Genomic DNA, 27,261 nt, shown 5'->3' with positions numbered 1-27,261 from the left:
TGTTCCCTCTCTACCTGAGTCTACAGGCCATCCACAAAGACAAGGCCTTACTACAGAAAAGGTCAGAGGTTACTCCCTTATACTACATAATCAGTAGCAACGAACCCTGTTAGCTGTATGCATGCCAGTCCGCACTCATCTTTCTGCCGTTTTCCCCTTCAATTAACACTATCAACATTTTGCTCAACTGTGGGAATTTTAATTGTAATATACCGAAACAAAAGACACTATGCTAGATGTAGTATGCAAAACAAACTATTCCATTGGCAAGCACAACTCAGGCCTGTACACAGACGGGGGGGGGGGGGGTCATAACCAATCGGAGCTGAAGGAGGCCTATATGCAAATAGCGATGGCCAAATATGTATCTGTGCCATTCACTTTGAACTGGACTGTGTTTACAGCATGAGTGGTCGTGAGTTGATGCGCTTGTTTTGAGATCAAAGCGAGAGCTGCATGTAGCCACATGTGCACATGTTGTTCATATCCTTGTTCATATCCTTGTTCATATCCTTGTTCATATCCTAGTTAGTGAGTTATTAGCCCAGTTATAGATCATTTGTAGTCAGCAATGGGAGAGTGGTTGCTTCCAACAAGAGCACAAAATGTATGCATTTCTAGCTATATTTGAAAAGCCAGTCAGGTAAAGAGCTTTTTATGTCTTAAAGGGGCAGTGTTGTATTTTAAAACGGTCTTGAATAAGCTAAGTAGCCAATAGGCAGAGCGTAGCATAATTTGTCTCATTCTCTGTAATAATGGTATGGGAATAATAATTATTTTTATTTTGTAAAGTGATTTCTTCAGTCAGCTCCTTGTCTGAGGGACAAGTGGATAAGCAGGTTAATGTCAAGCCCTGCATGTTTTTTTTCTTCAAAAGTCTCATAGAATGTAGGCCTACATTGACCACCACACTGCTACTGTAGGCTGAACGATAGAACAGCTATTTCCATGTTAAAATGTTATGGGATACATTTTTCTCCATAGTTTTTTATGGTAGACCACTCTGGTAGGCCTACATTATGATCAAATAGCCACAGTAGCCCACTTGGCAGTTTTCACAGTAAACACTTGACATTTGCTCAGTGACAACAAAAGATTTTGCGTGAACGTTGCTCGGTAGTACAAATTACTCCCTTATACTATATACGCAGTACTACATACTACTAACACACTACTCCCTGATGCATACTCAGTACTTCACATTACTACACTATATACACTGAGTGTACAAAACATTAAGAACACCTTCCTAATATTGAGTTGCACCCCCCTCCCCTCAGAACAGCTTCAGTTCAACGACACATATATATTATTTTCACCCAATGAATGGCACACATCCACAATCCATGTCTCAATTGTCCTAAAGACCTAAACATCCAAGACCAAAGATGTAAGTGCCTTTTAACAGGGTATGGTAGCAGGTGCCAGGCGCACCGGTTTGTGTCAAGAACTGTAACGCTGCTGGGTTTTTCACGCTCAACAGTTTCCCGTGTGTATCAAGAATGGTCCATCACCCAAACGACATCCAGCCAACTTGACAAAACTGTGGGAAGCATTGGAGTCAACATGGGCCAGCATCTCTGTGGAATGCTTTTGACACCTTGTAGAGTCCATGCCCCAATGAATTGAGGCTGTTCTGAGGGCAGAAGAGGGGGGGGGGTGAAACTCAATATTCGGAAGGTGTTCCTAATGTTTGGTACACTCAGTGTAGAGCTAAGGCTGTTGCTTTGTTTTAGTGTTAAACTGTTGGAGCTGACTAACTTCCATGAGGGCTTCCGTGAGGCGCTTCCCTATTGGTTGAACAAGGCTTTCAGCACCACTCAGGACAGGGTGGAGAGAGCTGTGCAGGTGGACCAGGTAACATACTGTTATAACACAACACCTAGTGAAGCAATATAATTAAGCAGTAAGGCCCGAGGGGATGTGGTATATGGCCAATATACCACGGCTAAGGGCAGTTCTTAGGCACGGCGCATCGCAGAGTGGTATATTGGCCATCACAAACCCATGAGGTGCCTTATTGCTATTATAAACTGGTTACCAACGTAATTAGAGCAGTAAAAATAAATGTTTTGTCATACCTGTGGTATACGGTATGATATACCACTGCTGTCAGCCAGTCAGCATTCAGGGCTCGAACCAGCCAGTTTATAGAATAGATACCAGGTAATATTCACTGTACACCTTGAAGCTAGGTGAGATACTCATCCCGTCCCCCTACCAGGTAATATTCACTGTATACCTTGAAGCTAGGTGAGATACTCATCCTGTCCCCCTACCAGGTAATATTTACTGTACACCTTGAAGCTAGGTGAGATACTCATCCCGTCCCCCTACCAGGTAATATTTACTGTACACCTTGAAGCTAGGTGAGATACTCATCCCGTCACCCTACCAGGTAATATTTACTGTACACCTTGAAGCTAGGTGAGATACTCATCCTGTCCCCCTACCAGGTAATATTTACTGTACACCTTGAAGCTAGGTGAGATACTCATCCCGTCCCCCTACCAGGTAATATTTACTGTACACCTTGAAGCTAGGTGAGATACTCATCCCGTCCCCCTATCAGGTAATATTTACTGTACACCTTAAAGCTAGATACTCAACCCGTCCACCCTCTCTTCCCCCAGCTGCAACCGCTTCAGTCGGGGATGGCGCCCATCAAACACAGCTCATCAGCCGTAGACCTGGTGGCCTGTGTCCAGCCCATCTGTCAGCTGTGGGAGCAGCTCTCCTGGCCAGACCCTGAGGAGGCCTTCATGCTAATGGTCAAACTCACTGAGGTAGTGCATCACAAAAATGCATGATCATGCAGATACGCATAGTATCTCATCATAACCAGACAAGAACGTGCTCTATCATACTTGGGGCTCCCGAGTGGCGCAGTGGTCTAAGACACTGCATCTCAGTGCAAGAGGTGTCACTGCAGTACCTGGTTCAAATCCAGGCTGCGTCACATCCGGCTGTGATTTGGAGTCCCATAGGGCAGTGCACAATTGACTCATTGTGTCCCACCAGGCTGGAGTGGGCGAAGTTGTTCTTAATCAACTTGCCTAGTTAAATAAAGGTATAAAATAGACACATTTAATATTGTTGGTATACAAGATTTAGCTCATTTCAATGTGTGTGTGTGTGTGTTCAGGACGTGTGTAAGATCGTGGTGAACTACTGTCGTATCCTGAAGGAGCGGGTCAGAGAGCTGTCTGAGAACTCTGACCACAGCAGCGCTGTCAACAAGGTGAAGGAAAGAACACTCCTCCTTCGTATCTCTTCCCCTTTCATTCCCCTCTGCTCAATCTTTCTTCCCTCTTGTCCTTCTCTCTATCTCCTTTTCTCTTAACTACATTCAAGTGAATGAATTGTGTTAATTGCCACCTCTCTGTGTCTCTCAATCTCCCCCCTCCTCTCCTCTCCTCCTCCCCCCTCCCTCCCTCCGCTCCCCTCCCTCCTCCTCTCCTCCAGCTGTGTGTAGTTGTGAATGACTTGGAACACCTGAGGTCGGTGCTGACCCGCCTGCCCCAGCAGCTCAACTGGGCAGGGCTTCGAGAACGCACACGTCACGTGATAGGGGACCCTCAGTTCCACAACGTGCTCCCCTCACAGCTGCAGCATGCACAGGGGGTCCTCAGCAGAGAGATACGCTCCGCCTTAGAGACCGTTGGACGGAAGGTAGGAGGAGAGAGGGCTGGGGAGGGTTTAGATGGAGCGGAGTCAAAAGAGACCCGGACCATATTGAGAAATTGGCCTATATTCCCCTTCTTCAATATAGAATTTCAAGTCTCTCTGTCTCTTTCTCGCTCTAGCTGAATTCAGACATTGAGACATACGTCCGCAGCATGTCTACTCGACACAGGCTCCCCTCCAAGTCCACTGAAGATGTAAGAAACTGTCATCATTAGCCATTTCCAATTCAGCGATACTGGATTTATAGACATCCATTTCCTTTTGTGTTATGATGATTAGGACTCTACGTATTGGGTTCTATGTATTGGGCTATCATGTCACATTACCTAGACTTGACCCTTTATCTCCAGAAATTAGAATGAAAGCAATAGAGTACCACAGTATGAGTCATAATACCCATAAAACCTAGCGGTCAAACAAGGAAATGGTTCCAATCGTTTTTTCCCGTAGAGGATTTTAGAAACACTTGAAATAAGGGCTGTGTTTAGTGAAGGCTTACCCTGCTGTGATGTTTTGATAACCGTGTAAATCTCAAGCTGACATTTGTCAATACGTTCACCTGTATTTACCCCCAAAATGAAATGCTAATTAGCTGCTAATATGGCTATCATACAGAACTATAAATGACATGATGCTCTGGATGAGGGTGACGAATCGAGGCAAAAGTAAGAATCTCTGGATTAACTATCTAATATTAGCTAAATTTAGGAATTAATAAATTGGCTACATTTGTTTAAATTGACAAATCTGTAAACTGTCTTGGGCAAGTTTTAAATGTACACAATACCTGTTAGAAACGGTGTCAGGTAGAACTTGCAGGGTTTTGTAGTTTTGAACGATGTCTACTTTGATACTAATAATAATTTTAGAATTTAAGTATAAATAGAGCCGAATATATTGATAAAAGTCTCCTTGTCCTAGAGAGATTTACACGGTTATCAAAACATCACACCAGGGTAAGCCTTCACAAAACAAAGCCCTTATTTTAAGGGTTTCTAAAATCCCCTATGGGGAAAACAATTGGAACCATCTCCTTGTTTGACCGCTAGGTTTAATGGGTATTATGACACTTCCACTGTGTGGCTCTATTGTCTGACGGTGCTGGGCCATCTGACATAAAAATGAAATGGGAGAGTTTGTTAAAAACTTTTATTTAAAGCTTTTAAAATCCAGGTCATGTGACATGATTGTCGGAAACACAGGGTCCTAATTTAAGATGGCTGATGTAAAGCATGTTACTGTACTGCTCTATATGTCCACCATCCCAGGCTGTGGTTCCTTTGATGAAATATCTGGAGAAAGAGCTGCACTACATGAATGAGAACCTGGTGCAGGAGAACTTTAACAGGTGTATACACACACACATCCCTGTAATACTCAACACACACACACTCACCTGTGGTTCAACCAGTACTGAGGATGTATTACCCTCTGTGTTCTTAGAGCAGTGGTTTCCAGCATACCTCTATGAATATCTTAGAGCAGTGGTTTCCATCATACCTCTATGAATATCTTAGAGCAGTGGTTTCCAGCATACCTCTATGAATATCTTAGAGCAGTGGTTTCCATCATACCTCTATGAATATCTTAGAGCAGTGGTTTCCAGCATACCTCTATGAATATCTTAGAGCAGTGGTTTCCAGCATACCTCTATGAATATCTTAGAGCAGTGGTTTCCATCATACCTCTATGAATATCTTAGAGCAGTGGTTTCCAGCATACCTCTATGAATATCTTAGAGCAGTGGTTTCCTGCATACCTCTATGAATATCTTAGAGCAGTGGTTTCCAGCATACCTCTATGAATATCTTAGAGCAGTGATTTCCAGCATACCTCTATGAATATCTTAGAGCAGTGGTTTCCATCATACCTCTATGAATATCTTAGAGCAGTGATTTCCAAGCATACCTCTATGAATATCTTAGAGCAGTGGTTTCCTGCATACCTCTATGAATATCTTAGAGCAGTGATTTCCAGCATACCTCTATGAATATCTTAGAGCAGTGGTTTCCAGCATACCTCTATGAATATCTTAGAGCAGTGGTTTCCATCATACCTCTATGAATATCTTAGAGCAGTGATTTCCAAGCCTTTGAAATATTTTCTTCATCTCCCTCTTCCTTCCTTCCCTAGTCTTTTGACTCCGTTGTGGACTAACTCCATAAGAACCTTATACCAGGTGGCTACACAGCAGAAACAAGAGGGAGGACTCATGGTGTTCTGTCAACGACTGCAGTACACACTCCAGGTTAGTATAGTACTGCAGTACATACTCCAGGTTAGTAATGTACTGCAGTACATACTCCAGGTTAGTAATGTACTGCAGTACACACTCCAGGTTAGTAATGTACTGCAGTACATACTCCAGGTTAGTAATGTACTGCAGTACATACTCCAGGTTAGTAATGTACTGCAGTACATACTCCAGGTTAGTATAGTACTGCAGTACATACTCCAGGTTAGTATAGTACTGCAGTACATACTCCAGGTTAGTAATGTACTGCAGTACACACTCCAGGTTAGTATAGTACTGCAGTACATACTCCAGGTTAGTATAGTACTGCAGTACACACTCCAGGTTAGTATAGTACTGCAGTACATACTCCAGGTTAGTATAGTACTGCAGTACATACTCCAGGTTAGTAATGTACTGCAGTACACACTCCAGGTTAGTATAGTACTGCAGTACATACTCCAGGTTAGTATAGTACTGCAGTACACACTCCAGGTTAGTAATGTACTGCAGTACACACTCCAGGTTAGTATAGTACTGCAGTACACACTCCAGGTTAGTAATGTACTGCAGTACACACTCCAGGTTAGTAATGTACTGCAGTACACACTCCAGGTTAGTAATGTACTGCAGTACACACTCCAGGTTAGTAATGTACTGCAGTACATACTCCAGGTTAGTAATGTACTGCAGTACACACTCCAGGTTAGTAATGTACTGCAGTACACACTCCAGGTTAGTAATGTACTGCAGTACACACTCCAGGTTAGTAATGTACTGCAGTACACACTCCAGGTTAGTAATGTACTGCAGTACACACTCCAGGTTAGTAATGTACTGCAGTACACACTCCAGGTTAGTAATGTACTGCAGTACACACTCCAGGTTAGTAATGTACTGCAGTACACACTCCAGGTTAGTATAGTACTGCAGTACACACTCCAGGTTAGTAATGTACTGCAGTACACACTCCAGGTTAGTAATGTACTGCAGTACACACTCCAGGTTAGTATAGTACTGCAGTACACACTCCAGGTTAGTAATGTACTGCAGTACACACTCCAGGTTAGTAATGTACTGCAGTACACACTCCAGGTTAGTAATGTACTGCAGTACACACTCCAGGTTAGTATAGTACTGCAGTACACACTCCAGGTTAGTAATGTACTGCAGTACATACTCCAGGTTAGTAATGTACTGCAGTACACACTCCAGGTTAGTATAGTACTGCAGTACACACTCCAGGTTAGTAATGTACTGCAGTACACACTCCAGGTTAGTAATGTACTGCAGTACACACTCCAGGTTAGTATAGTACTGCAGTACACACTCCAGGTTAGTAATGTACTGCAGTACACACTCCAGGTTAGTAATGTACTGCAGTACACACTCCAGGTTAGTAATGTACTGCAGTACACACTCCAGGTTAATACTTTTCTTAAGTACACACTTCAGGACATTTCTGACTGTGTTGCAGTGTCTTGAGCAGTGTTTTTATGCTGAGGGGAACGGACTGCCACTGGAGACCCTACACACAGACGACTACAAAGTTAGTTCATGTTGGTTACATTGCACAGTATATTGTTAGAACTTGGTTCTATAAGGGCATGTACAAGAGGGTGACCTTGTGTTATGAACGCTGTACAATAACCCTCTCTCTTTCTGCGCTCACCTCAATTCATTCAGACTCTGAAATCTCACTTGACACACAACTCTCTCAACTGCCAGCAGCTCATAGAGAAATTCCTGGATTTGAAAGTATGGGAACAGGTAAGAGTGTATTCTACTTGTGTTGTATAGCAGCGAAAAACCATAGCTATACAGAATACATTGGATTGAATCTGCATTTGTGTAATAGAAAGTTTACAGTGGAGAAAAGTACGGCGCGGTCACACTCATAGCATCCTACAGGAGGTCTGATCATAGACTCAGAGTGGAAGTGTTGAATGCAGCTAATCTCCTACCCATGGACTCCAACGGTCAGTGGTTTCCTCTCCTCGTCTCTTTTACATCGACATAGATCAAGGGAAAGTACAAGACAGGTCTTCTTAAAGATCAGATATCTCTGGTGTCTCTCTCCCTCCTCTCCAGGTTCCAGTGATCCGTTTGTCCAGTTGTGTCTGGAGCCTCGTCATGTGTTCCCTGAGGTGGAGCCTCGCACCACCCAGATCAAGAACTGTGACCTCAACCCCCTTTTCGACGAGGCCTTCGAGTTGTAAGCCCTAGCTCCAACTGCTGCCCCCTCCGTTGCTACATTGGTGGCAGACGGATAATCCAAGTCTCTCAGATCTTTGTTGAAAACATGTTAAGAGTTACAACCCCCTTTTCCGCTTCAGCCTCGTCTCCTACTATTTCCTACCCTCAGGAACTATACAGGTAATCAATCTCTCCCACATCCCCCTCTTCTCCATGTACCCCCTGCCTCCCTCCGTCAGTATGGTGTCAGTGGAGCAGTGCCAGGCTGTGGGGGCGTGTCTGGTGGTGACAGTGTTGGACTATGACACCCTGAGAACAGACGACTTCGAGGGGGAGGCCTTCCTGGCTCTGAAGGCAGTGCCGGGGGTCGGAGGGGGGCCAGGGTACCAGCCAGACCCTTCCCCGGCCCAGATACGCCTGCCGCTCATGCACCCCAAACCAAACGGTATGAGCTGGAATTAAGTTGTGTGAAAATGAACACGTACTTGTGCATGATACTGAAGCGTGCTCGTTTTGTCCAGATGACAGTATTCTGAAGCTGTTGGAGTCGAGGAGAGGAGAGAGGGAGGCCCAGGCGTTTGTGAAGAAACGCAGACAGAGAGAGAAACAGTCACAGGAGGAGAAACAATGAGAATAAGAACAAAAATAGACGTGTATTTTATTGTTCTATACCAAAACAGACTCAATGAAACACTGTTGGTGGATGCAGTAAAGCGATGGACTGTGTGCCAGGTGTGTGTCTGTGTATAGTGCCGGTGTTCTTCACAGTGATCATGTCTTTTCACCGGATAGCAACACAAGCACACACACCCCTGCTGTGTCCAAAGCAGAGGTGGTACCTGATAGCTGGTGTGGTCAGTGCATGGGGCAATTATGACATACAAAAACAATGTATATTTGACACCCATTTGAAATACTGTGAAATATTAAAATGCTTACAAATGTAAATTATGCCCCCCCCTCAAAAAAAAAATTGATACCTTGATTTATATATATATTTTTAAAGGCTGGTTGTTTGACAGAAACTAAATGGCATTTGAGTTAACATGAAGCGCCTTAAATGAATGTTATTAAATGTTATTAAATTAACTAATATACATAATTTCAAAGACTACACAATTGACTCGTATATTTTTCAAGATTGTGTTGTTAACATGCCCCCATCTTTCCAGTTAAAGAATAATATTACAGACAGCAAACCTGAGAGTCAGTCACATACAGAAACTATTCGTAACACACACAGACCGCTGCATCCAAATAGTCTAAACAGGGCTGTCATTTCTGTATAGACTTCCACCTTATTCCCTTCCTGTAGTTTCAGATCAGTGCGAAGGGAGAATAAGCCTTTTTAAATTATTGAGATGCTTGCCTATTCCTCCTCTGACTAGAAGTCTCGTTAGCAAAACGATAACCACTGCCTTCACTTCTCTAGAAAAAGCATGAAAATTCTATGAAAAATAGAAAATGTTTTTATTTTAACTGTAAAAACGAAGGAATTGTACTCCCAGCAGTCTTCAACGGTGGGCCCTAACACCTCAATCACACTGAGAGCATACTTGTGGAAAATAGTACGCAGCATCATCTGGATATGTGCACAACAAAAGTTCAACATTCACCTTCTGCTACCATTTCTGTCAAGCCATCTATGCATACAGTTTGACTCATACAATGGATAAATTAAGTGTATGCTCCACACCGAACGCACTGCAACTTCCTCTGCAAGGCAAACGCAGCATTACAATAAATGTACTTCTGGAGTGCCAAAGCGTAATGACGCTGTCGGTGTGATCGAGGCATTAGGCCGTAGCATCATGGAACAGAGGTCAAGCGTGCCCTAAACTGACTCTGAGTCAGTTGTGTGGTTTAGTTCGTAATGGTGAAAGTCAGGTCTGTAGTGAGGAGAGCTGATCCCGAATCATTTCTTATGCACAGGCAGTGTTTGAGTAAAACATTTCTGATCTTGAATCATTTGCCTATAGGGACAGCAGGCTGGTCTCTGGGTGAGGATATCTGATCTAGGATCAGAGGTAAGAAACAACAGAGTATCTACCTATACTCCATAGCGTTAGAACAACTGGTTTGGATCTGGTCTAAAGTCAGTCACTTAGTTTTAGGGTCAACTGGGCTGTTTTGAGTAAGTGACTAGGGCTGGTCTGAGATCAGTGTTGGGGGATCCGCTGAGCTGTAGCTAGTTGAGGAGTTAGGTCAGGATAACTGATCCAGGGTCTGTTCTAGGCAGAGGGGGCACTCTGCAGAGCAGCTGTCACACTGCAGACCGTGTCTACAGGGCTGAGAGACTGAGCCCTGCCCTCCACACATCACACAACACTGCCTCTGCTTTCTATATACCACCTGGATGGTGGGGTGAGAGAGAGGAGAAAAGGAGGGGGGGGAGAAGAAAAAGAGAGAGACAAAAAGACAGAGAGAAAGAAAGAAAGAGAAAAGCCTGCTAGTTACTTGGGGAATGTTTCACATCAACAAGCATGGCTCTGGGTGTATGTGAGCGTATCCCCTACCTGCTCCACAGTGTGTAGACATGTACAGAGCTGGGCCTGCAGACTGACCACACACTCTACAGGCAGTCTGTGGACCAGCTGTAGCTGGTGCAGGGCCAGGTGGGGGTTGTCACCTGTCCTCATGCCGTCCAGCGCCTCCTGGAGGAAGGAGGTCTGTCTCTGCGCCTCCTCCTCATCCTGCCTGGCATGCTCCGCTTGTAAAGCTAACCGACCGGCCGAGCCACGAGACTCCTCCGCATCCGACTTCAACGACGCCCACGCCTGGAGTGAGAGAGTGATGTAGAGAGAGGGTGATGGGAGAAACATGAGAAAAGAAGGAGAGAGCGACAGAGCGATTAAAGGGGAAGGAAGAGGGACATTTCTTAAGACTGACCCTTTTTATGGTTTATTGGTGTACACACACACACACACACACACACACACACACACACACACACACACACACACACACACACACACACACACACACACACACACACACACACACCTCGTACCTGTGCTGTATGTCTCCAGGTGTGGTCCCAGTGTTTCAGTAGTCTGTTAGCATCGTCTAGTTCCTGTCGGACCCGGGCTGTCTCCATGCTCTGGCCCATGGAGGGTAGCAGGGCCGGCGGTGTACCGGGAGAACCCTGGCCTGACGGGTGCTCCCAGATACTACTGCTCATACCATTCAGAGCTGCAATACAGAAGACACATGAGAAATATTTATTAAGTTGAGGTGTCTCTAGAAAGTACGGGGAAATGTTGGGGCACATTTTTAAATCTCCTCTAATCTAACAGACAAATACATGATCTAAAAATATGTTCTCAAACCTAGAGAGCTATGAGATGGCCCCAAGAAGCTGCTTTCTGATTGGCCGGGCTGCGACAGATGAGCGGAGAAGAATGGTGACTGGTGGGCTCTGATTGGTGGCGAGGGCGAAGGTGAGCTGAAAGGGGCGGAGCTGCAGAGGGATCCTGGGATGTTGACAGGAGCCGAACTCTGGAGCTGGTTCCCTCCTGCAAAATCAATCAATAATTTAATCAAACATTACAATCACGTCAGGTAGGTGTGTGTATCTGGGCTCCATACCCACCTAGCATGGCTCGGGGCAGAGCTGAGCTGCTGTCCAGGCTTGTCTCCAGGGCAGACATCCCAAAGACATTCAGGTCCAGGTCATCCAGAGCTGACTCTATACATCACATCAACAAAAACAAAACGTTACTTACTCAGATCTGTCCCACACAAGGGCATCCATTTTGGTCACATGTGCTTCCAGATATTTTTCTGTGCGACCTGACATTTTATTTTAGGAGCACCAGTGTCGACCAGGAAGATAAATAAGATAGTAATAGTTTTCACTGGGCCGTTGTTTCTGAGTGCCCTGGAGAAAAAAGCGTACATGTAAAGAATATTAAAGAAGGCATCGGTGATGTTTGTATTTCTTGTAACTTTATGAAGACGTGACGGCATGGGAATCCCTCTGTCTACCACTTAGTGTAGCCAGCCAGTCATTTCTAAAGGCGTTCCCAGAAAACTTTCCAGATTAGAACTGCAAAGTTGGCTTACCTGGCAGAATAATATGATATCGTGATGATTTGTTTCAATCGGGTTGTCTTTTGTTTTGCTAACTCTGCTATCGTACATGCAGTACAGAAACACTGCCAGCCAAACTCCAGGCTCTTGATGTGGGCAATCGACATTAAAGGGCAACTATACCCTCCTAAATATTTATATATTTTTCCTCCCCAGACCTCAAAAGTGGTCTCCTAATGTGGTTTAAGCATTGTTGTGGACTTTGAACATCCAATTCAGTTGTTTTTCTATTTTAAAAAAAAAAGTGTGATTTTGAGAGTGAAAACCAGAAAACCATGGGGATATCCAAGACCCGGATAAATGTGTGTGGATTTTGGTGTTATGGCGAATAAATGTATTAGCTGGTAAAATTCTGAGTGGCTGGTAGATTTTTTTTTTATCTACCTGCCAGTGGACCAAATAGTTTGTTTGTAGGCCCTGTTCAAAAACCATGTCGAAGGTCAGTTCCAAAACCATTCACTGGCATCAGTCTTCTTACCTCATTAGCTAGCTAACTAACATCCTGGTTACTTTACCAGTATATCTGAACATCTGGGGGAACAGAAAGGAAAAAGGATAGCTTATTTAGAAGATCAATGATCATAGAAATGAATGAATGACTGAGCCCTTGCATGTCACTCACAAACTTGACGCTCTTAAAGAGACAGTGTAGAATTTCCAATGTAATGCATCTCAATAGATAATGATTTACACAATGTAGAAACTTATTTTTGTATCAACATTTAGCTTTTTATAATTATCCAAATGTCTTTACAGGTTTAAATATTAGTTTCTAAGGCTCAACATGTGCCTCAAAAGTAGCTAGAATTAATTTTGGCCTCATACGCAATATCTCAATCAATTACAAAAATATATATTCTTGTGCTCCTAAATTTTATGTTGTGCTCCTAACTATTTTTAAGATGGAAGCACCAGTGCTACCAATGAAAAACTTTCATTTAGAGCCCTGGTCCCATGGCAATCAAGTGATCCACTGTCAATATTCTTCCTAGATAACCTATGTAATTGCCCCTCAGGGATAAATATCGTTTTTTTATTGAATGGAATGTTAGGAAGTAAACTACAATAGTTAGCTACTTGTACAGTGACCAGCTCCTTTGACTTCAAGAGTAATAAGAGTTGAAAGAGTCTTCTGTGTCTACGTGACTGACTCACCAACTACAGACTCGACGGTGTCGCTGGTGGGGTAGAAGGGCAGTGCGTTGGCATTCATGCCTGAGGAAAGGCCTGGTGCTGGGGCTCCGTGGTGGAGGTGGTGGCCCTGGTGGAGGGGTCCTGGAGGGGCTGGGCTGGGAGGGGTGGCTGCCAGGCTGGAGGGAACACTGGAGGACAGACTCAGAGGACTACCCACTGGGAGAAACACCAGCAGGTCCTAGAAAGAGTAGAAAAAAAGAGATAGAGACAGATTAGAGAAGAGTGGTGATACAATCATTATGCAGACTAACAGTGGGTTGGGTATAGTTATAGTATAACTATAGTATAGTTAGTTATAGTATAGTTAGTTATAGTACAGTTATAGTATAGGCATAGTATAGTTAGTTATGGTATAGTTGTAGTAGTTAGTTATAGCTGGTTATAGTATAGTCGGTTACGATATAGTTATAGTATAGCTATAGTATAGCCAGTTATAGTCAGTTATAGTATAGTTGTAGTATAGTTGGTTATAGTACAGTTAGTTATAGTATAGTTATAGTATCGTTAGTTATAGTATAGTCAGTTATAGTAGTTAGTTGTAGTATAGTCAGTTACAGTATAGTTACGGTATAGTTAGTTATAGTATGGTTATAGTATAGTTAGTTACAGTATAGTTACGGTATAGTTATATTATAGTATAGTTATAGTAGGTAGTTATAGTATAGCTAGTTATAGTATAGTTATAGTAGTTATAGTTAGTTATGGTATCGTTAGTTACAGTATAGTTATGGTATAGTTCGTTATAGTCAGTTATAGCATAGCTATAGTATAGCTAGTTACAGTATAGTTACAGTATAGCCACAGTATTGTTAAAGTATAATTAGTTATAGTATAGTTATACCATAGTTGGTTATAGTATAGTTATAGTAAGTTATAGTATAGTTAGTTACGGTATAGTTAGTTATAGTATAGTAACGGTATAGTTGTATTATAGTTATAGTATAGTTATAGTATAGTTATAGTAGTTAGTTATAGTATAGTTATAGTAGTTATAGTATAGTTAGTTATAGTATAGTTAGTTATAGTTAGTTATAGTATAGTTAGTTACAGTATAGTTATAGTTAGTCATAGTATAGCTAGTTATATTACAGTTATAGTATAGCTATAGTATAGCTATATAGTTTCGGTATAGTTATAGTATAGTTGGTTATAGTATAGTTGGTTACAGTATAGTTGGTTATAGTATAGTTAGTTACGGTATGGTATAGTTGTATTATAGTTAGTTATAGTACAGTTAAAGTATGGTTATAGTAGTTAGTTATAGTATAGTTAGTTATAGTATAGTTAGTTACAGTATAGTCCGTTATAGTATAGTTAGTTATAGTACAGTTATAGTTAGTCATAGTATAGCTAGTTATATTACAGTTATAGTATAGTTATAGTATAGCTATAGTATAGCTATATAGTTTCGGTATAGTTATAGTATAGTTGGTTATAGTATAGTTGGTTACAGTATAGTTGGTTATAGTATAGTTCGTTATAGTATAGTTAGTTACAGTATAGTTACGGTATGGTATAGTTGTATTATAGTTAGTTATAGTACAGTTAAAGTATAGTTATAGTAGTTAGTTATAGTATAGTTACGGTATCGTTCGTTATGGTATAGTTAGTTATAGTACAGTTATAGTTAGCTATAGTATAGTCAGTTATAGTATAGTTATAGTATAGTTGGTTGTAGTATAGTTATAGTAGTTAGTTATAGTTAGTTACAGTATAGTTAGTTATAGTACAGTTATAGTTAGTTATTGTATAGGTATAGTTAGTTACGGTATAGTTATATTATAGTTATATTATAGTTAGTTATAGTACAGTTATAGTATAGTTATAGTAGTTAGTTATAGTATAGTTAGTTACAGTATAGTTAGTTACGGTATAGTTCGTTATAGTATAGTTACAGTATAGTTATATTATAGTTTTAGTTACAGTATAGTTACAGTATAGTTACAGCATAGTTCGTTATAGTACAGTTAGTTATAGTACAGTTTGAGTATAGTTCGTTATAGTATAGTTAGTTATAGTACAGTTAGTTACAGTATAGTTAGAGTATAGTTCGTTACAGTATAGTTACAGTATAGTTACAGTATAGTTCGTTATAGTACAGTATAGTTACAGTATAGTTACAGTATAGTCCGTTATAGTACAGTTCGTTATAGTATAGTTAGTTACAGTATAGTTCGTTATAGTACAGTAAGTTATAGTACAGTTAGTTACAGTATAGTTAGAGTATAGTTCGGTATAGTATAGTTCGTTATAGTATAGTTAGTTATAGTACAGTTAGTTACAGTATAGTTAGAGTATAGTTCGTTATAGTATAGTTAGTTATAGTATAGTTAGTTATAGTACAGTTAGTTATAGTACAGTTAGTTACAGTATAGTTAGTTACAGTATAGTTATAGTATAGTTAGTTATAGTACAGTTAGTTACAGTATAGTATAGTTAGTTATAGTATAGCTAGTTACAGTATAGTTATGGTAATTAGTTAGTTATAGTATAGTTAGAGTATTCTGAGTTATATAGTTATAGAAGTGAGTTATAGTAGTTAGTTATAGAATAGTTAGCTAGTTATAGTATTGTTAGTTAAAGTATAGTAGTTATAGTATAGTTGGTTATAGTAATAGTATAGTTAGTTAGTGTAACATTGTTAGAGTATAGTTGTAGTATAGTTAGTTATAGTAAGTTCTAGAATAGTCAGCTAGTTATAGTTACAGTATATTTACAGTATAGTAGTTATAGTATAGTAATACACTGCTCAAAAAAATAAAGGGAACACTTAAACAACACAATGTAACTCCAAGTCAATCACACTTCTGTGAAATCAAACTGTCCACTTAGGAAGCAACACTGATTGACAATAAATTTCACATGCTGTTGTGCAAATGGAATAGACAAAAGATGGAAATTATAGGCAATTAGCAAGACACCCCCCAAAACAGTAGTGATTCTGCAGGTGGTGACCACAGACCACTTCTCAGTTCCTATGCTTCCTGGCTGATGTTTTGGTCACTTTTGAATGCTGGCGGTGCTCTCACTCTAGTGGTAGCATGAGACGGAGTCTACAACCCACACAAGTGGCTCAGGTAGTGCAGTTAATCCAGGATGGCACATCAATGCGAACTGTGGCAAAAAGGTTTGCTGTGTCTGTCAGCGTAGGGTACAGAGCATGCAGGCGCTACCAGGAGACAGGCCAGTACATCAGGAGACGTGGAGGAGGCCGTAGGAGGGCAACAACCCAGCAGCAGGACCGCTACCTCCGCCTTAGTGCAAGGAGGTGCACTGCCAGAGCCCTGCAAAATGACCTCCAGCAGGCCACAAATGTGCATGTGTCAGCATATGGTCTCACAAGGGGTCTGAGGATCTCATGTCGGTACCTAATGGCAGTCAGGCTACCTCTGGCGAGCACATGGAGGGCTGTGCGGCCCCACAAAGAAATGCCACCCCACACCATGACTGACCCATCGCCAAACCAGTCATGCTGGAGGATGTTGCAGGCAGCAGAACGTTCTCCACGGCGTCTCCAGACTCTTCACGTCTGTCACATGTGCTCATGTGCTCAGTGTGAACCTGCTTTCATCTGTGAAGAGCACAGGGCGCCAGTGGCGAATTTGCCAATCTTGGTGTTCTCTGGCAAATGCCAAACGTCCTGCACGGTGTTGGGCTGTAAGCACAACCCCCACCTGTGGACGTCGGGTCCTCATACCACCCTCATGGAGTCTGTTTCTGACCGTTTGAGCAGACACATGCACATTTGTGGCCTGCTGGAGGTCATTTTGGAGGGCGCTGGCAGTGCACCTCCTTGCACAAAGTCGGAGGTAGCGGTCCTGCTGCTGGGTTGATGCCCTCCTACGGCCTCCTCCACGTCTCCTGATGTACTGGCCTGTCTCCTGGTAGCGCCTGCATGCTCTGGAAACTACGCTGACAGACACAGCAAACCTTTTTGCCACAGTTCGCATTGATGTGCCATCCTGGATTAACTGCACTACCTGAGCCACTTGTGTGGGTTATAGACTCCGTCTCATGCTACCACTAGAGTGAGAGCACCGCCAGCATTCAAAAGTGACCAAAACATCAGCCAGGAAGCATAGGAACTGAGAAGTGGTCTGTGGTCACCACTTGCAGAATCACTCCTGTTTTGGGGGGTGTCTTGCTAATTGCCTATAATTTCCACCTTTTGTCTATTCCATTTGCACAACAGCATGTGAAATTTATTGTCAATCAGTGTTGCTTCCTAAGTGGACAGTTTGATTTCACAGAAGTGTGATTGACTTGGAGTTACATTGTGTTTTTTAAGTGTTCCCTTTATTTTTTTGAGCAGTGTAGTATAGTTAGTTCTAGTCAGTTATAGTATAGCAATAGTTATAGTATAGTAATAGTTCTAGTAAGTTCTAGTATAGTTCTAGTAAGTTCTAGAATAGTTAGCTATAGGATAGTTAGTTATAGAATAGTTAGCTAGTTATAGTTACGGTATAGTTATAGTATAGTAATAGTATAGTAATATAGTTGCACATTTTGGGGAATATTCAGAGGTGGAAACTTTCCATGGGAATTAATGGAAATTAAACGGAAATATGCAAATTAATATTAATACCATTAAAATTAAGATGTTTTTTGCATTGGATATATTTACCATATCAAATGGAGACAGAAACATAAACATTTTCCCTCATCATAAGTAGACATAATTGCAAATGATCAAATCCTTCCAATAGAAATACCTTTAAAAATGTAGTTACGAATTGAACTTTAATTAAATGAGTTGACTCTTCACATGGGATGATTTCACTGAACAACATAAGGGAATATTGAATGATCCTTCACATCTCCCAAAAACGTTTTCAACATACGTAAGATGATAGTCTAGAAACTAAAGCTTTGGTTGTCTTCCTCTCAGGCTTCCATGTCTTCTCCCTGGACCTCCTCAATGGCCATCTCTTGAACATCAAACTCTGAGCCCTCATCTTCACTGTCACTTTCCAACCTTGTTGAGGGTGGCTCGTTGTCAGGCTCAAAAAGCCTCAAATTTGCCCGGATGTCCACCAATTTTTCAACCCTTGTAGTGGTCAGACTGATGCGTGCTTTGGTGTGCGTCTTCCCAAACAAGGAACAGTTGCGCTCTGAGGCGACTGATGTTGGTGGGATTTGGAGGATGATGGAGGCAACAGGGGAAAGAGCCTCAGATCCACAAAGTCCCTTCCCCCAGGTGGCTGATGAGATATGTTGGCACCACTGCCATATTGCATCTCCATTCCAAAGCCCTTGCTTGGAAGTGTACTTCACCAGACTGCCAAGAACCTTGCACTCATCCAGGCTAAGGTGGCGAGACACGGTAGTGATGACACCATAGGTCTTGTTGATCTCTGCACCAGACAGGATGGACTTGCCAGCATACTTGGAGTCCAACATGTACGCTGCAGAGTGTATGGGCTACAGGCAGAAGTCTTCACGCTTTTTGATGTATTTCAGAACTGCAGTTTCCTCTGCTTGGAGCAACAGTGAAGTGGGCAGGGCAGTATGGATGTCTTCTCTTACATCTGCAAGCAGAGTCTGAACATCAGACAGGATGGCATTGTCTCATTCAATCCGTGCAATGGCTACTACTATAGGTTTCAGGAGTTTCAGGCTGCTTACCACTCTCTCCCAAAATACATCATCCAGGAGGATCCTCTTGATGGGATGTCCAAATCGGCAGTGTGTGATATGGCCATTTCTTGGAGAGACCCCTTCCCCTCCATGAGACTGTCAAACATGATGACAACACCACCCCAAAGGGTGTTGATGGGCAGCTTCAATGTGGTGCTCTTATTCTTCTCACTTTGCTTGGCGAGGTAGATTCCTGCTATAACTTGATCACATACCTAACCATTTCCTTGGCTCTCTTCTAGAGTGTATCCATTGTTTTCAGTGCCATGATGTCCTTGAGGAGCAGATTCGATGCATGAGCAGCACAGCCAATGGGTGTGAGGGTAGGACTCCTCCACTTTAGACCAAGCAGCCTTCATGTTCACAGCAGTGTCTGTCGCCAGTGCAAATACCTTCTGTGGTTCAAGGTCATTGATAGTAGCCTGCCTTCAGCTCATCTGCAATGTACAGACCGGTGTGTCTGTTGTCCCTGGTGTCTGTGCTTTTGTAGAATACTGGTAGAGGGGTGGAGATGACATAGTTAATTATTCCTTGCCCACGAACATTCAACCACCCATCAGAGATGATTGCAATACAGTCTGCTTCCTCTATGATTTGCTTGACCTTCACTTGAACTCTGTTGAACTCTGCATCCAGCAAATTAGTAGATAAAGCATGTCTGGTTGGAGGGGTGTATGCTGGGCGAATAACATTCAGAAATCTCTTCCAATACACATTGCCTGTGAGCATCAGAGGCGAACCAGTTGCATACACAGCTGGAGCAAGACATTCATCCGCATTTCCCTGACTAATTTCCTCCATTGAGTCAAAAAACCTTCTGATTCCAGGAGGACCATGAGCTGTTGATATCGATAAGGTGTCCGATTCATCATTTCACCTTGAATAGAAGTAGAGGGACTTTTGTCAGAGGTTGCTTGTTGTGAGCGCTGAGGGAACTTTATGCACTTGGCCAGATGATTCTGTATCTTTGTTGCATTCTTCACATATGATTTGGCACAGTATTTGCAAATGTACACAGCTTTTCCTTCTACATTAGCTGCAGTGAAATGTCTCCACACATCAGATAATGCCCTGTGGCATTTTCCTGTAAAAATTAGGAAGAAAAATGAGTAAAAAAACAACAAATACAATTCCATGTACAGATAAATAGTTAAGCAGTTAGATTAATCAACTCCTTTGTAAGATAAACGTTTTAAAATGAATCATGTATAGAAACAGGTGAATTAACACTCCTCAGTTAGCAGGCTCAAGCAAGCTAAAACCCACATGGTAGCAAAAACTAAATAGCATAAATTGTTAACAAGTTAGAAATGATTTAAACACACTTTGCTGTAGGCTACTATTTACTAGTTAACAAAAAATAATGTACTGTGGGGAGAACAAGTATTTGATACACTGCCGATTTTGCAGGTTTTCCTACTTACAAAGCATGTAGAGGTCTGTATAAAAGGTCATATAAAATATATTCACCCCACCCAGTAGTGTAATCAAAACTTACCAGAAAGCATGTAGTCCTTGGCTCAGACAGTGTAGTAGTGTGGGCTCAATAACATCTCATTAGCGTGCAAGATCTTGAGAATCAGCTGTACATGTGATGGAAGAGTGCCCTGTGTATGCAGAGGGTTGCAATTCCATTGAATTGGGGATAGTTTAACCAAAATATGCCACAATACCTAGAATTGCCTTATGTGTATCCCACAAAAAAATGGGGCTAACTTATTTGATGAATTTAAGCAAAATTCCCAGGCTTAACTTCCCATGGGAAATTACCGGAAAGTTTCCGACCAGTTGCAACCCTAGTTATAGTATAGTTATTATAGTATAGTTATAGTATAGTTATTATAGTACAGTTATAGTATAGTTATTATAGTATAGTTTCTGCATTCAACAATGTGAAACAGCAACGAGACAGCAAGACGAGTCAGCAAGACAACGACAAGCTGGCTGAAGCAGCAAAATACACCCTGACCAATAATGTGTAATTATATACTGAACAAAAATATAAATTCAAAATGCAACAATTACTGATTTTACTCAGTTACAGCTGATATAAGGAAATCGGTACATTGAAATAAATTCATTACGCGCTAATCTGTGGATTTCACATGACTGGGCAAGGGCGCAGCCAATGGTGGAGCTGGGAGGGCATAGGCCCACCCACTGGGGAGCCAGGCCCAGCCAATCAGAATTAGTTTTTCCCCATAAAAGGGCAGAAATACTCTTCAGTTTCATCAGCTGTCCAGGTGGTTGGTCTCAGATGAGCCCGCAGGTGAAGAAGCCAGATGTGGAGGTCCAGGGCAGGCGTGGTTACACGTGGTCTGCGGTTATGAGGCCGGTTGGACGTGCGGCCAAATTCTCTCAAATGACATTGGAGGTGGCTTATGGTAAAGAAATGAACATTCAATTCTCTGGCAACAGCTATGGTGGTAATTCCCACAGTCAGCATGCCAATTACAAGCTCCCTCAAAACCTGAGACATCTATGGCATTGTGTGACAAAACCGCACATTTTAGAGTGGCCTTTAATTGTCCCCAGCACAAGGTTCACCTGTGTAATGATCATGTTGTTTAATCAGCTTCTTGATATGCCACACCTGTCAGGTGGATGGATTATCTTGGCAAAGGAGAAATGTTCACTAACAGGGCCGTAAACACATTAGTGCACAAATTGAGAGAAAAAAAAATTCTGCGTATGGAAAATGTCTGGGATCTTTTATTTCAGTTCATGAAACATGGAACCAACACTTTACATGTTGCGTTTATTTTTGCTCAATATAGTTTGTTAGAAGCTGGTTGTTCTGACAATAACAAAATGGTACCTGTTTGCTGAGATGGTACGCCATTTCTCTGTTGCGTTGCTCCATGGCAAAACTCTTCTGTTTGGCCTGGTCTTCCCTCTCGTACCCCGGTGCCCTACCGTACCCTCCCTCTCTGGCCCAGGGGGAGAGGGGTTCGCTTCCCACACACACGTCCTCACACAGCGACAGCACCTTCCCTAATAGGCCCTGCTCTGCCACACACAACCCCCCTGACGGGGTGAACGGCCCTCCAGACAGAGACCCAGACCTCCCACCTCGGCCCCCAGGGCTGGAACATCCCTCCTGGGCAGGGTAAGGGTCCAGCGGGCCTGGTGGGGAGCTGGGGGTCTGAAACAAGGGTTCTTCACTGATAGGGGGCTCTGGGGGACAGGAGGAGAAAAACAGTAGATAAGTTACTTACTATCATTATAAACTGGGTGATTCAAGTCCTGAATGCTGATTGGCTGACAGCTGTGATATATCAGGCCTTATACAATTTACTGCTCTAATTCCATTAGGTAACCAGTTTATAATAGCATTAAGGCACCTCGGGGGTTTGTGATATATGGCCAATATACCACGGCTAAGGGCTGTGTCCAGGCACTCCCCGTTGCGTCGTGCTTAAGAACAGCCCTTAGCCGTAGTATATTGGCCATATACCACACATTCTCTGGCCTTATTGCTTAATCATACCACACGATTATGGGGTTGTCGTAAGACACTTACTGTTGTCTAGGTGTGCAAAGGCACAGAAGGGGCCTCTGGGGCAGCTGCCACACTGCTGCATGTCATTACACTTGGTGGATTTATAAATCTGGAGGGGAACATCAGACAAACAGTCATTGAACATAGAGTTCTGTCTCGTGTTAAGCAAATGTAGTTAACTGGAACTTTGGCACAAACCTGCCAGCACTATAAACGGACGACGTGGTTATGATTTGAGATGAGGATGGACTTCAACACGTACCTCAGGGTGAAACTGCTGCTCGCTGCGTGTGTGGCAGTACAGGCATCCCTCTTCACCCTCACACTTACTGGGGTCTCCCCACTCCTCACTGTGCTTCACCGCTGGGCACGGCAGCGCTCTGGAGAGAGAAAGTCCACACTTTATTCATGTTTTTGGGACACAAGTAAAAAATTATAAAAAAATATGTTTCAAGCCATATGACCTGTTTCTGTCAAATGGATGTGTGTATGTTTTGTACCTGTATTTGTGTGGACTACTCCGCCTGTTTTTACCTGTGTTTGTGTGGACTACTCTGCCTGTTTGTACCTATATTTGTGTTTGTGTGGACTACTCTGCCTGTTTTTACCTGTGTTTGTGTGGACTACTCCGCCTGTTTGTACCTGTATTTGTGTGGACTACTCTGCCTGTTTGTACCTGTATTCGTGTTTGTGTGGACTACTCTGCCTGTTTGTACCTATATTTGTGTTTGTGTGGACTACTCTGCCTGTTTTTACCTGTGTTTGTGTGGACTACTCTGCCTGTTTGTACCTATATTTGTGTTTGTGTGGACTACTCTGCCTGTTTTTACCTGTGTTTGTGTGGACTACTCCGCCTGTTTGTACCTGTATTTGTGTTTGTGTGGACTACTCTGCCTGTTTGTACCTATATTTGTGTTTGTGTGGACTACTCTGCCTGTTTTTACCTGTGTTTGTGTGGACTACTCCGCCCGTTTGTACCTGTATTTGTGTTTGTGTGGACTACTCTGCCTGTTTGTACCTGTATTTGTGTTTGTGTGGACTACTCTGCCTGTTTGTACCTGTATTTGTGTTTGTGTGGACTACTCTGCCTGTTTGTACCTATATTTGTGTTTGTGTGGACTACTCTGCCTGTTTTTACCTGTGTTTGTGTGGACTACTCCGCCCGTTTGTACCTGTATTTGTGTTTGTGTGGACTACTCTGCCTGTTTGTACCTGTATTTGTGTTTGTGTGGACTACTCTGCCTGTTTGTACCTATATTTGTGTTTGTGTGGACTACTCTGCCTGTTTTTACCTGTGTTTGTGTGGACTACTCTGCCTGTTTGTACCTATATTTGTGTTTGTGTGGACTACTCTGCCTGTTTTTACCTGTGTTTGTGTGGACTACTCCGCCTGTTTGTACCTGTATTTGTGTTTGTGTGGACTACTCTGCCTGTTTGTACCTGTATTTGTGTTTGTGTGGACTACTCCGCCCGTTTGTACCTGTATTTGTGTTTGTGTGGACTACTCTGCCTGTTTGTACCTGTATTTGTGTTTGTGTGGACTACTCTGCCTGTTTGTACCTATATTTGTGTTTGTGTGGACTACTCTGCCTGTTTGTACCTATATTTGTGTTTGTGTGGACTACTCTGCCTGTTTTTACCTGTGTTTGTGTGGACTACTCCGCCCGTTTGTACCTGTATTTGTGTTTGTGTGGACTACTCTGCCTGTTTGTACCTGTATTTGTGTTTGTGTGGACTACTCTGCCTGTTTGTACCTGTATTTGTGTTTGTGTGGACTACTCTGCCTGTTTGTACCTGTATTTGTGTTTGTGTGGACTACTCTGCCTGTTTGTACCTGTATTTGTGTTTGTGTGGACTACTCTGCCTGTTTGTACCTGTATTTGTGTTTGTGTGGACTACTCTGCCTGTTTGTACCTGTATTTGTGTTTGTGTGGACTACTCCGCCTGTTTTTACCTGTATTTGTGTTTGTGTGGACTACTCTGCCTGTTTGTACCTGTATTTGTGTTTGTGTGGACTACTCTGCCTGTTTGTACCTGTATTTGTGTTTGTGTGGACTACTCTGCCTGTTTGTACCTGTATTTGTGTTTATGTGGACTACTCCGCCTGTTTGTACCTGTATTTGTGTTTGTGTGGACTACTCCGCCTGTTTGTACCTGTATTTGTGTGGACTACTCCGCCTGTTTGTACCTGTATTTGTGTTTGTGTGGACTACTCCGCCTGTTTGTACCTGTATTTGTGTTTGTGTGGACTACTCTGCCTGTTTTTACCTGTATTTGTGTGGACTACGCCGCCTGTTTGTACCTGTATTTGTGTTTGTGTGGACTACGCCGCCTGTCTTTGCTGTTGTGGTAGTAGGGACAGGCGTAACCTTGGCGACACAGACGAGGAGGTTTTTTACACAGATCTGTCTTGTAGTGGGACAACACATAGTTGTTATCTACAGAGAGGAGAGAGAAGTGGAGAGAGAGAGAGAAGTGGAGAGAGAGAGGAATGTATTAGCATTGGAATCATGGCCTTCATATAGAATCTTCCTAGATCAGTTAAAAGATGTGTGTTGTGTGTATAGTCGTACTCTGCCAACGGGGTTCCTCACTCAAGATCTTCTCAATGAGGGCGGTACTAGCCGCCAGTCCGTCCCCTCCTCCTCCCTCTGTAGCCCCCGAACCCCCCTGAGACTCCATCACCTGCACCTCCCTTGAGAGGGGGAGAGGGACGTCATGGCAACGAGATCAGTTAGAAACAGAACAATGAAACAGACAAAAGAGCCTAGACTACAAGATTGAGACCCCGTCTCCGGCTTTGGGTCATTATATTGTATGATGCGTCTCTACTCTACCTGACGTCGTAGACTGGACATCGTAGGTCATGTGATCCGTGTGCGAAGGCGCAGTGGGAGCCGTTCTTACCGCAGTGGCCCTTCCCGTCCGTCTCGTGGATACAGGAGCCCGTCTTATAGTACCTCAGATGATACCTCCGCTCTGTGTCGCCCGCCGTACCATGCAGCAACGGACATCTGGAAATCACACCGTTGAGAGATACAATTATTGTATTGTCATTTATTTTTTTAAACATACAGGGGGAAAAACAACTTACACATCTTGATGGGTTACGTGATATTGGCTCAGAGCCACCGTCTTCATCATTAGCTTTCCCCCTTGTGTGTGTTAATGGGCTAGGTGTGAGAAAGTGATGTGTTAGCACTTCTTCTGATCTGACTGAGTTATGGCCCGGGGGTGGGGAGAGTGGTGCTGCTTTCAGCTGCAAAGCACTGCAGTCAACAGCCATCACTTCAGCTATTCACCGGAATAGTTACAGGTGCTAGAGTTGTTAGTGGGTGCATCCTCTCATCTCATTGATAAACAGTAACACAATCTGAAAATAAATCCCAATCCCAGGTGCTTTACTATGCAATGTAGAGCATGTTCAGTATATATTCATGTCGGGAACTCTAGGATTGACCATTCTTTTGCCCCAAAAACATTGTTTTTATTTTAGAAAACAAGTGTCTCTGTCTGTGCTATCTGAGTACCAATACATGAAATAAAGTAAAAATCTGGTACCCCCCTGCACACGGACAAACACTCTCTCTCTCTGACACACACTCACTCGTCCGCATCAGGGCAGGTGCCTGTGCTCTCGTCGTATTTGGTACAGTAGACGTCTGGGCTGTAGTTGAAGGTTCCATCCCGCCTGCGGATGGGTCTGCGGCGCCGCTGGTTCAGGAAGTGCCAATAAAAGCAGGCAAAGGGTCGGTGCTGGGTACACTTGTGCTGCACAAACAGAGGACACTGTTCTGTCCTGAACTCCTTCAGATACCTGCATGGGGGGGGGGGGGGGCGTGGTGATTAATTTAATGACTAGTGTATTAGTGCATGGCTTATATTTGACACCAAACGATAACTATAGCAAGCTGCAGGAGTTATAGCAACTATGTCGCTCTCTTACTCTCTCTCTCTCAAAAACACAGACACACAAAGATAACTTATGAACCAATTATAGGCCACTAGACCAGCCATTAAATCAAATCTTATTAGAGTCTTACATTGTATTTGTATTGCATATTATAATATCCAGACACAAAATGTTAACTCAGGTCAACTCTACATATGGACAGCTAAACACTGACAGCTCCCCAAACAGTCCACCTCTGCCTATCCAAAACATACCAACTCAGCCACCAGTAGGTCTCTAGAACGGGTACACATTAATCCAAACCTGAGATAACTGAGAGAATACTTTAATTCAAATCCGACAGGAGCAACTGACCTAATTCTCTTAAACGTCAGTGGTGTTTTGGTATGTTTACTTACACACGTGAAGTTGCGTGTGTCTATATATGGTCTACGTACGTGTAGTGTTGAGGTTTCTCAGGCTGTACGTGCAGGACGTTGGCGGGAGACGTCGTGCCTCCTGCGGGCGAGGAGGAGGACGAGGACGAGGAGGAGGAAGGTCCACCGGTGGTCGTAGTCACCGACGAGGACGGGGGCTGTGTATGTGTTTTCGACATAATTTTCCTCTTTATAGCTTTCCTACCCGCGTCCTGTATCCAGTGTGCGACGAAGTCCGCATTCTTTACTGTTGTACGCTTGCGCCTGGTACCGGGAAGTGTAAGCAAAGACAGTACCACAGATTGAACCAGATATTTCAGCGGATGTCACTACCAAATCGCTGACGAGAGGAAGCCCAGTGGCTGGCAGTGGGAGAAGAGCGAGCGAGATT

At 42.9% G+C, this 27,261-nt stretch overlaps 2 protein-coding genes across 3 annotated transcripts in view; one reads left to right on the top strand and one right to left on the bottom strand.

Moving 5' to 3' along the window:
* Positions 1 to 8,754, top strand: part of LOC129817406 (protein unc-13 homolog D-like) — a 19,465-nt gene extending 10,711 nt beyond the window's left edge. The window contains exons 21-34 of the mRNA XM_055872644.1: positions 1 to 61; positions 1,737 to 1,857; positions 2,634 to 2,786; positions 3,146 to 3,241; positions 3,466 to 3,672; positions 3,807 to 3,881; positions 4,956 to 5,035; positions 5,821 to 5,935; positions 7,398 to 7,469; positions 7,607 to 7,690; positions 7,779 to 7,899; positions 8,012 to 8,135; positions 8,356 to 8,561; positions 8,638 to 8,754. The exon at positions 1 to 61 is cut by the window's left edge and continues 70 nt beyond it. Of these exons, the coding sequence (XP_055728619.1) occupies positions 1 to 61; positions 1,737 to 1,857; positions 2,634 to 2,786; positions 3,146 to 3,241; positions 3,466 to 3,672; positions 3,807 to 3,881; positions 4,956 to 5,035; positions 5,821 to 5,935; positions 7,398 to 7,469; positions 7,607 to 7,690; positions 7,779 to 7,899; positions 8,012 to 8,135; positions 8,356 to 8,561; positions 8,638 to 8,747 (1,625 nt within the window). The 3' untranslated portion in view covers positions 8,748 to 8,754. The remainder of the gene's footprint in view (positions 62 to 1,736; positions 1,858 to 2,633; positions 2,787 to 3,145; positions 3,242 to 3,465; positions 3,673 to 3,806; positions 3,882 to 4,955; positions 5,036 to 5,820; positions 5,936 to 7,397; positions 7,470 to 7,606; positions 7,691 to 7,778; positions 7,900 to 8,011; positions 8,136 to 8,355; positions 8,562 to 8,637) is intronic.
* LOC129817463 (RING finger protein unkempt homolog) lies at positions 8,745 to 27,261 on the bottom strand. 2 transcript variants are annotated; one of them, XM_055872770.1, is made up of 14 exons: positions 26,892 to 27,261; positions 26,149 to 26,358; positions 25,379 to 25,555; positions 25,115 to 25,236; positions 24,844 to 24,979; positions 22,804 to 22,921; positions 22,563 to 22,650; positions 21,858 to 22,216; positions 13,364 to 13,580; positions 11,709 to 11,804; positions 11,446 to 11,631; positions 11,127 to 11,308; positions 10,633 to 10,893; positions 8,745 to 10,468 (listed from the first exon to the last, which is right to left on the bottom strand). In XM_055872770.1, exons 1-14 carry the CDS (start codon positions 27,047 to 27,049, stop codon positions 10,322 to 10,324), a joined length of 2,457 nt encoding a protein of 818 aa, XP_055728745.1. In that variant the 5' UTR covers positions 27,050 to 27,261; the 3' UTR covers positions 8,745 to 10,321. The 2 variants fall into 2 exon arrangements, with proteins under 2 accessions (XP_055728745.1, XP_055728839.1); XM_055872864.1 differs by having other exon boundaries at positions 10,382 to 10,468; positions 10,746 to 10,893.

The sequence above is a fragment of the Salvelinus fontinalis genome, chromosome 1, assembly GCF_029448725.1.
Source record: "Salvelinus fontinalis isolate EN_2023a chromosome 1, ASM2944872v1, whole genome shotgun sequence".
Lineage (NCBI taxonomy): Eukaryota > Metazoa > Chordata > Actinopteri > Salmoniformes > Salmonidae > Salvelinus > Salvelinus fontinalis.
The sequence above is the reverse complement of the archived record's forward strand: the minus strand, read 5'-3'. Positions and strand labels throughout refer to the sequence as shown.

What these genes read in the sequence shown, in the direction of transcription:
- LOC129817463 (XM_055872770.1), bottom strand. Translation starts at nt 27,049, where the DNA reads ATGTCGAAAACACATACACAGCCCCCGTCCTCGTCGGTGACTACGACC. An exon ending in AGCAGCAGTTTCACCCTGAG is followed by an intron (nt 22,651 to 22,803) that starts GTACGTGTTGAA and finishes GTTCCCCTCCAG; the next exon opens with ATTTATAAATCCACCAAGTG. An exon ending in CACCGTCGAGTCTGTAGTTG is followed by an intron (nt 11,805 to 13,363) that starts GTGAGTCAGTCA and finishes TGTGATGTATAG; the next exon opens with AGTCAGCTCTGGATGACCTG.